At 30.9% G+C, this 8,325-nt stretch overlaps 2 protein-coding genes across 3 annotated transcripts; one reads left to right on the plus strand and one right to left on the minus strand.

Moving 5' to 3' along the window:
• The first annotated feature begins 3,463 nt into the window (after positions 1–3,463).
• LOC145053773 (uncharacterized) lies at positions 3,464–4,096 on the plus strand. Its single transcript, XM_079001871.1, has 2 exons — positions 3,464–3,748; positions 3,817–4,096. The coding sequence occupies exons 1-2, from the start codon at positions 3,611–3,613 to the stop codon at positions 3,955–3,957; spliced, it is 279 nt and encodes a 92-aa protein (XP_078857997.1). The 5' UTR covers positions 3,464–3,610; the 3' UTR covers positions 3,958–4,096.
• A 490-nt stretch (positions 4,097–4,586) lies between these two features.
• On the minus strand, positions 4,587–8,125 carry LOC145053772 (uncharacterized). Of its 2 annotated transcripts, none has more exons than XM_079001869.1 (4): positions 7,324–8,125; positions 6,424–7,018; positions 5,493–6,340; positions 4,587–5,343 (listed from the first exon to the last, which is right to left on the minus strand). In XM_079001869.1, the coding sequence occupies exons 2-4, from the start codon at positions 7,013–7,015 to the stop codon at positions 4,723–4,725; spliced, it is 2,061 nt and encodes a 686-aa protein (XP_078857995.1). In that variant the 5' UTR covers positions 7,016–7,018; positions 7,324–8,125; the 3' UTR covers positions 4,587–4,722. The 2 variants fall into 2 exon arrangements, with proteins under 2 accessions (XP_078857995.1, XP_078857994.1); XM_079001868.1 differs by having other exon boundaries at positions 6,406–7,018; positions 7,324–8,122.
• Positions 8,126–8,325: the final 200 nt, after the last annotated feature.

Consider the following 8,325-nt stretch of genomic DNA (forward strand, 5'->3'; position numbering starts at 1 on the left):
GAATGATGTAATTTTTGGTAGTCTAACTTCTTGCTATATTTTTAATGAAATCTTCTTATTTAATGAATAAATAAATAAATAAAAAGCACTCAACGAAAAAATCCATGCAAAAAATATGCAAGAAAGTATGAAAATTTTAAAATCTTAATGGTGAATATTAATCATCTAAGGGGGGGCACACTTAAAGCGGGTCAAACGGTGAATGATTTTTTTTGGAAACGGCAAATGATATATATATATATATATATATATATATATATATATATATATATATATATATATATAAGCTACATGATTAGCAAGTAGCTAAGACATGAGCCGGTACAAAGATGAAAATATGGTGTTTAACAAAATGGAGATATACTCCACTCAATCCACCTAAATTTTACATAAGAATTTCTATATTTAAACCACACGTATGTTTGAGAGACCACCTCATCTGTAATTTTTGCAGGATTTGTATTCATCTGTTTGAAAACCTTATTGTTCTTGCCACCCATATGAACCATAACATTCTATAAATTACTGTATTTATCCTTTCCTGTTTGCGTCTACAAGTTTCCTAACTTGTCACAAATCTGATGACACTGTCACGTTATTGAACGTGGTGATAGGGATGTCACACCATTTGAAGAACCATGACCTAGCCTCCATAGCGAATTCACATCTAATCAATAAGTGATCACATGTCTCTTTCTCTTTATTACATAGAGGTCATATATCGGTTTCAACTTTTATACCCCTTACCTCCAAGTTTGCAGCCACCATTATTCTATTCATCAAGACTCTCCATATAAAACATCTTATTCTCAGTGGGACAACCTTTGACCAATTGATTTGCACATCAGAGTCTGGTTTAGGGGCTTTTGATTCTAGCAACTTCTTTAAGGTACTCACCGTGTATCTGCCATCCGAATTTCAGTTGAAACGAAAATCATTACCAACGAGAATCATATTGACATCACAAAGTAAAGAGCATAAGCTTTGCAAATCATTTGCAACCTCATCAACCATATGTTGTGTTTTCCAATTTCATGTAAAGCATCTTGTCTATGACTGAACAAAGCTTTACTTTTTCCAAAGCATAAAGGCGAGGAAAACGTTCTTGGAGTGTAAGAGGTCCACACCATCTATCCTTCCAAAACAAGAAGCATGTGTTTGAACCGGGGGTTATAGAAAATATGTCGTGGTGGCTAACATCATATTCAGACAAGGATCTGATTGCTTTTGCAATATTGCACCAAGTTCCATTTGTCGTTTCCTTTGCAATACTTGTGACTGTTTTTTTTATTAATTGTGTATGCAATTTATGCACGTCTTCCATAAGCTATCAGGTCCATTTTAAGTTTCCACCACCATTTTAAATGTTAATATTATTAGTATGTAATTTTCTTTTCTAATTTAATTTAATGTATTTTTTATTTAGTGATAATTTTAATTATTAATATTTTATCTTAAATTTACTTATTATTATTTGTGTTAAAAATAAAGATTGAAGTTAAAAAATTAACATAGATGTAAACAAATAAATTAAAAATTAAATAGAAATAAAATGATGATGACTGATAAATTGTGGCAGTGGCTTTTGAATTTGTTTTTTATTTTTTAAAAGCTTCTCCTTCTTCTTGCTCGGACTTACACAAGCTGATCAATTATGTGGACAGGGGAAGAAATCTTCACAAACTTGTGATTTTTTTTAAATGACAAATAAAATTTGTGATGTATGTTATCTATACCACTCTTTGGTTTATTGGGAAGCCGTATAATGGAGTTGTTGTGAAAAAATGATAGATGAGTTGTCATAGAAATTTGTGTGAAAACTTTTAATTGGTTAAAGCATAGGTTTAAATTTTGTAATTTAGATTGATCGGTTTGGTTTACGTCTTCTATTTTAAACTTTTGTCGTATGTGACTCAAACTCTTTGCGTAAGTCTTCTTTTTTACTAATATATTTCTTGTTCTCCGTTCCAAAAATATAACAACCTCAAACTGACAAAAGACTTTGGTAACCCATATTTGACTAGGGGTATGATAAAAAAATAAAAACCGAATAACCAAATCGAAGCAGATGATGTTTGGTTTGTTTGGTTCAAATTATGTGGTTTTTGGTTAATTCAGTTTGGTACTTATTTGGTTTGGTTTTGGTTAAATTTTTTAGTATTATTTTGGTTAAAGCGAAAAAATTGAATAAACAATTATATATATATATATATATATATATATATATATATATATATATATATATATATAAACAGGTAATATAAACATACGGTATGAACACAAATATTTTATTTAAAAGTGATAATTTTTTATTACATAATAACCAATAATAAAATCTAATAGTTATTTTTCCGTAAGAAATTATTCACCAAAAAAACGATTGATCACTGCCGCTTTGCATGGATGCACATCTTGAATATATATATATATATATATATATATATATATATATATATATATATATATATGAATTAACATTTTATATATAAATTTATAGATTAGTTACTAAAAAGATTTTCATAACTAATTATTTAATTATTAAATATTATAAATTTATAATTGTCAATTAGCCTCCAATTATTTCTTTCATCTTCATATATGACTAAAACTATATTAACCTATCTGTACTTCTAATGTGTTTGTATCGGCTCGACTCTTCAAGACAACACATCCTGAAAAATTGAATATTATATGTTATATATTAGTGAATTTTCTCTATTTAGTAAAAGTTAGTATTCTTCTATTTTAATCTTTAAAAAGATTACGTGTGAAATTTTATTCGGTTTACCCGGTAAGCCGAACAAAAAAAAACATAACCAATAATAAACCGAAATTGATTAAACTAATCCATATGCGGTTTGGTTATCATAAGATTTAAGATATAAGAAAACCGAAAAATTGAATTGATTAAACCGAAACCTAAAAAAACGACCGAATAACACCCTATACTTGACCTTGGAAATGCTCATGACAATATAAAATCAATTTTTACTTTATAACTTTTGTCAAGGAAATGTTTTTTTTTTTAAATGTATTCTCAAAATACATTTTGCCCAATTAATTTCATTTGGCAAATTCAACAACAAATAAAGATTAATTAACACTTACGTTATGTTTCTGTTCCTGTTCCACATGATGTTTATAAAAATAAAATCTAAATGATATGTAAACACGTAACAAGTCTGAAACTTAAATGATCATTCTAAACTTAATCAAATACGATGTTGACAAATATTTATGTCATTTCACATGTTACTTATTACGTGTCATAATTCCCTTTGAATAATGAAAATAAAATAAAAGTGGTGTACTTTATATACAAAAAGTGACAATCATAAGTCATGGGTGTCATCTTGGATAACAACTAACTTGATGGGTACATGTTGAGACTCTTGTGAAAAACAACAAAACATGCCACCATACAATTGCAGTGGACCTCTCTTATACGTCTAAAATCCGTCGACTAGAACTTTCATGTTTGTTAAAGGACTTATGGCCCCTAATTTCTCATCTACAATCACACTCTTTTCCTATTTTCCAATGATCACACTATAAATATTAAATACCAAGAATCTTGATTTTCATGGGCAAAATCAAGAAACTATAGAATATGTTGGAAGGGAAAGCATATGTTAAGGACACAGATATGCCATTGAAGATGCAGGCTCATGCCATGGATTCTGCATCTCAAGCTCTTGATATCTATGATGTTGTTGACTACACCTCCATTGCTGCTTACATCAAGAAGGTATCTTTTTTTCTTGTAGATCTTTCTCTTTTTGTGAAATAATTTGTGGGGTTTTGATGAATATGCAGGAATTTGATAGGATTTATGGAAGTGGATGGCAATGTGTTGTGGGTTCAAATTTTAGTTGTTTTTTCACTCATTCAAAAGGGTCTTTCATCTATTTCTCATTGGAGACTCTAAGTTTCCTTATCTTTAAAGGTGCTTCTTGATTTTCATAATCAAGCATTAGGGTTTTTCATCTTTATATTATGTATAGAATAGAGATATATTGTCCCAAATCACTAGCAGTATTTAATTTTGTACCCTTTTTATTTGGCCATGATCTTAATTTCAGATTAGTTGAAACTACTCAAGTAGTACTCTTTTACTTGAATAAGGGAAAAGCACTAGGAAATCTAAAAATTTTAAATTTTGCTTAATATACTAAATTTCTCTATCTAAGTTAGCGTGTGATTATGGGAAACATCAAATTTAATAAGGAGACGAACAATTTCAGTTTTTTATGTAAGGCTAAATGCAAGAAATAATAATGCACTTTAATTTGTTTGCATAGTATAACATTTTGTTTTCATTTATTTCTGTTTATTACTTTCTTTTATAAGAATGTACTTTATAAAAAAGTTATTTCTATTACTTCGTTTTTATTTCTTACTAAGGCATTGCATTTTTGAAAAACCTACCCGATTATAGTATATCATGCTTTAAATTTTTATCTTTTTTCATACATTAGAGTAACATAAATTCTTTGTGATTGAATGACACATCAGGGTAAATTTTTAAATTTCAATGTTACAATAAAAAAAATCGAAAATAAGATGCTATAATTAACAAATCAACAAAAGTTCACAACTATTTCTATCATTTAACTTTTTTCTTTATCTACATACAATAACATTATATCCGAAAATATACTATGATAATATCATTAGATATTCCATTTTCTTTATACTATAAAACGTTACAAAAGAGACTTATCACGATCTAAAACCTATTTCTAATACAAGTTCCATAAGCATATCATCAATTAATTTACTTAAAACGATCTTCTCCAAATCCAACACAGCTTCCTCAACTTCATCTAGAGTACAACCATCTTTCCAACCACTACTCCATGTTCCTCCCATTTTATTTAAACATAAATCTCTTTCTAAAAACTCATAAACCTTATCTCCATTCGAACTCTCATTAGAAAACTTACTATAATTTCTTAAATTTTCAACTCCTTTCACAATCTCCCTCATTAACTCGTCTTCTTCTAAACCACAATTTCTTGATGCTAATATGGAAATTGTAAGCCATGGATTTTTCCTTCGGTTTTCATGCTCCAAAAACTCGTTTACACAGTCTTGAAAAACCCCAGAATTTGTGGGCTCGAAATCTTGAAAACTGCTTATAGTTTTCAAGATTTCGGAATCTTGAAAACTACTTAAAGTTTTCAAGATTTCGGAATCTTGAATATTGCTTTCAGTTTTCAAGATTTCGTCTTTTGGTTGATTGATATCAGAAACACCCGTTTCTTCCATATCATTTCTTGTCACTTCAGAATCTTGAATTTCTTGCTCTTTAGGCGAATCAATATGTAAAACTTCATGAATCTGCAATACCATGTATCAATGTTAGGATTAAAAACATATACTTTCTAAAAAAAAGGGTTATTCTTCGATCCCAGCATCCCCAAAGAGCCGAATCCACATTGGAATTAAAACGTGCCAATTTCTAATATCTAAAGTTTAAAAGAACTCACAATGGTAGACGATGGCTCGTTGACTTTGTTGACCACTTTTTCCAACTTCACATTCTTCTTTTGATTACTAGACTTGTTGGAAGATAAACCTGAAGATGATATTCGTTTTGTGATGGGATTCGTGAGAGCTTTTTTCTTTGGCTTCAAAGAATCATTTTTCGAAACCGAATTTGTTAATTTCACATTCTCAACTTGTTTCTTCTTTAATTGTGGTGCAATCTTTTGAATCTTATCTATCTTTTTCTCCATTTCTTGCTTTCTTTCTTGTTTCATAACACCTTGAACACAACCTTTCTGCTTATTACACCCCGATTTCTCTCTACTCTTCATTGCTTTCTCTTCCGCTTTCGCCTTTTCTTGATGAAGCTTTCTAATCGAATTTGTATTCACATTCACATTCACATTTCCTTTACCTTTTTGGGGCTTCATTAAAACAATCGGTGGCACATCATCATCTTCAAATCTTTTTTGTTTAATTTCCCGTTTGTTGCTTCTCAAAAGCCCTTTCGTTTGCACCATTTTGATGATTTCATCTAATGTCATATGTTCTCTATCCATCTTTTGAGCAAAAAAGTTCGGTTTCTTTCCATTTGGCAAATCAACATCAAAAAATGGCCTCATTTTGCTACTTTTCAACTGATTAATAGGAGTAGAAGGAATTGGTTTTGAAGGAAACTCATCTAACCCCATAAGTTTTGCAATCAAGTTTGACCCTTTTGACTTATCCTCAGTAGCCCTTGAAGATAACGACTCAGAAGATGTAAACTCATGAGTCGAATACACCATTGAAGAAGATCTACTTGAACTCGTTGAAGCCATATCCGGTGACAACTGCAATTTCCTTTCACCTGCAAACAGTATCATTATCAGTAACAGTATCAGTATCGGTATAAAGATTTAAACTTTTCATCACCTGCTAGCTCCCTGCTACCTGCAAAAGCACTTTCTTGAAAAGACTTGTTTGGCAAAAGATTTTGTTTTGAAAGCCCATCTCTAATCACATCTCTTAGCTCTGAATAACAATCTTTTGAAGACCCATTTTCTGATTTTCTTTGCTTTTCAAAACCCATATCATAACTTTGAAAGCTTTCGAATCGATCTGAGTTGATTTTTCCAACAAGAACTTCACTCGACTTTTCTTGTTTTTTCTTCAACTTAGCCATACATGAAGCTTCTTGCAATTTCCCAAGCATCATGAGAGATTCTTGAAGATCAAGAGCGCCTTTTAACAAATCTTTAGCTATATCTTTCGGTTGACTTCTGAAATGACCTCCGTTTGACCAAGAATCGATAGCTTCGTTTAGCTTTTGAGCTCCATTTTTGACCTCGACAAGCTCGTACGAAGATGGGGCTTTACTAGAAGACATTTTTTCTTTTTCTTTTTCTTTTTCTTTCGAATTCTTTAACGTTTTTGTAGGATGAGTTTTGGAGATTCTGATTGTTTTCCCTTCGACGACACCTCTTGGATCTTCGCAGGTGACAAATGATCGATACACAACTGATCTCAAGCGTTCTTGAGGCATATTCTAATTAGAACAAAAAAAATGGATTGAAGAAGTCAGGAAATTTATAAAAAATTAAGAAGAACCCCGTTAGGGGTACATTTGTTGCGCAATCTGTTGAGGATTTTTAATCGAGAAAAAGACAAAATTCGAAGAAATTGTCCGGCTTCATACCAGTTAAAGACAAAAGCAAAAAAAATTTTGAAGAATCATCAATTGCCGCCATTAAAGAATCAAGTTCAAACAGTGACAGATCTAAACAAGAAGCCAAAAAGAAAGCTAGAAGTGAATTAGGTTAAATACGCGTTTGATTGAAGAAGAAAACGTACCTTTTTTCGAGTGTTTATTTGCTACCAGACAGAAGTAATCACCATCGACTAAAACCCAAATTCTTTCTCAAATGTTTAACTAAAAGGAAACACCCAGATGAAGAAAATTGAAATTGAGGTCACAAAACCGCCATTAATGACCACGAAATTAAGTTTCTCACATGGTATCCGTTAGTTCGGTGATGAGAAAAAGAAAAGAGAGCAGACCAGATCCACACAGAAAAAACAAAAGAGCAAATGAATCTTGACTTTTTGTTGCGAACCCACCCCGAAAACACTACTGATTTCCCCTTTTCCCACCATGAAAACAAAAGGAAAAAAAACAGAGTGTATTGATTATTGAAATCAAGATTTCAAGAAGGTAATGAAATTGTTTTCAATCGGGTTAAACAATCGACACCCAAATCTTTTCAGTTGCCATTGATGAAGGCGAGAACTTGAAAAATGGCTAACGAGAGGAAGTTTGCAGGTGAAGCAACGTAGTCGCTGAAGATTTAGCAGCGATTTGAAGCAAAATGGTGGGGGAGTTAAAAACTTAAAAGAACATTATTAGGTCAGGTGAGCAATAATTGAAAGTTTTAAGGAAATCTGTGATCAATGTTCTCATGGGTATCATCATGAATTCAGAGCCCTTATTTTTAGGGGTATCCCGAGAAATTATACTTCATCGAAATTAAGCAATACTTCTATATTATAAAATCATATCATCATGTGATAAAATCATCATCGTTTTGGCTACTCGCATGTGATTATGAAGAAAGAGTGAAGACCCTCTAAAAATATTTAATGTGAAAATATCTAAAGCTTGTGCTGATTGATTACACAACCGTTATTTCCCCATGAAAGTATTGTATTAAAAAGTAAAAGTATTTGTATTAGAAAAATGATAGCGTAATTTTGTCTAGATTCTTGAAATTTTTGGTTTTCTATTATTATATTCATCTCTAACGCTTATAATTCTTTACTTATTATTCGAGTAGTTATCTTAAATGATGTTTTAAT

The sequence above is a fragment of the Lactuca serriola genome, chromosome 5, assembly GCF_051521515.1.
Source record: "Lactuca serriola cultivar US96UC23 chromosome 5, Lser_US96UC23_V15, whole genome shotgun sequence".
Lineage (NCBI taxonomy): Eukaryota > Viridiplantae > Streptophyta > Magnoliopsida > Asterales > Asteraceae > Lactuca > Lactuca serriola.

Coding starts and splice junctions, on each gene's coding strand:
- LOC145053773 (XM_079001871.1), top strand. CDS start 3,611: ATGTTGGAAGGGAAAGCATATGTTAAGGACACAGATATGCCATTGAAG. Junction 3,749..3,816: donor TTGCTGCTTACATCAAGAAG/GTATCTTTTTTT, acceptor ATGAATATGCAG/GAATTTGATAGGATTTATGG.
- LOC145053772 (XM_079001868.1), bottom strand. CDS start 7,015: ATGCCTCAAGAACGCTTGAGATCAGTTGTGTATCGATCATTTGTCACC. Junction 6,341..6,405: donor AGGTAGCAGGGAGCTAGCAG/GTGATGAAAAGT, acceptor TACTGTTTGCAG/GTGAAAGGAAATTGCAGTTG. Junction 5,344..5,492: donor ACGAGCCATCGTCTACCATT/GTGAGTTCTTTT, acceptor ATGGTATTGCAG/ATTCATGAAGTTTTACATAT.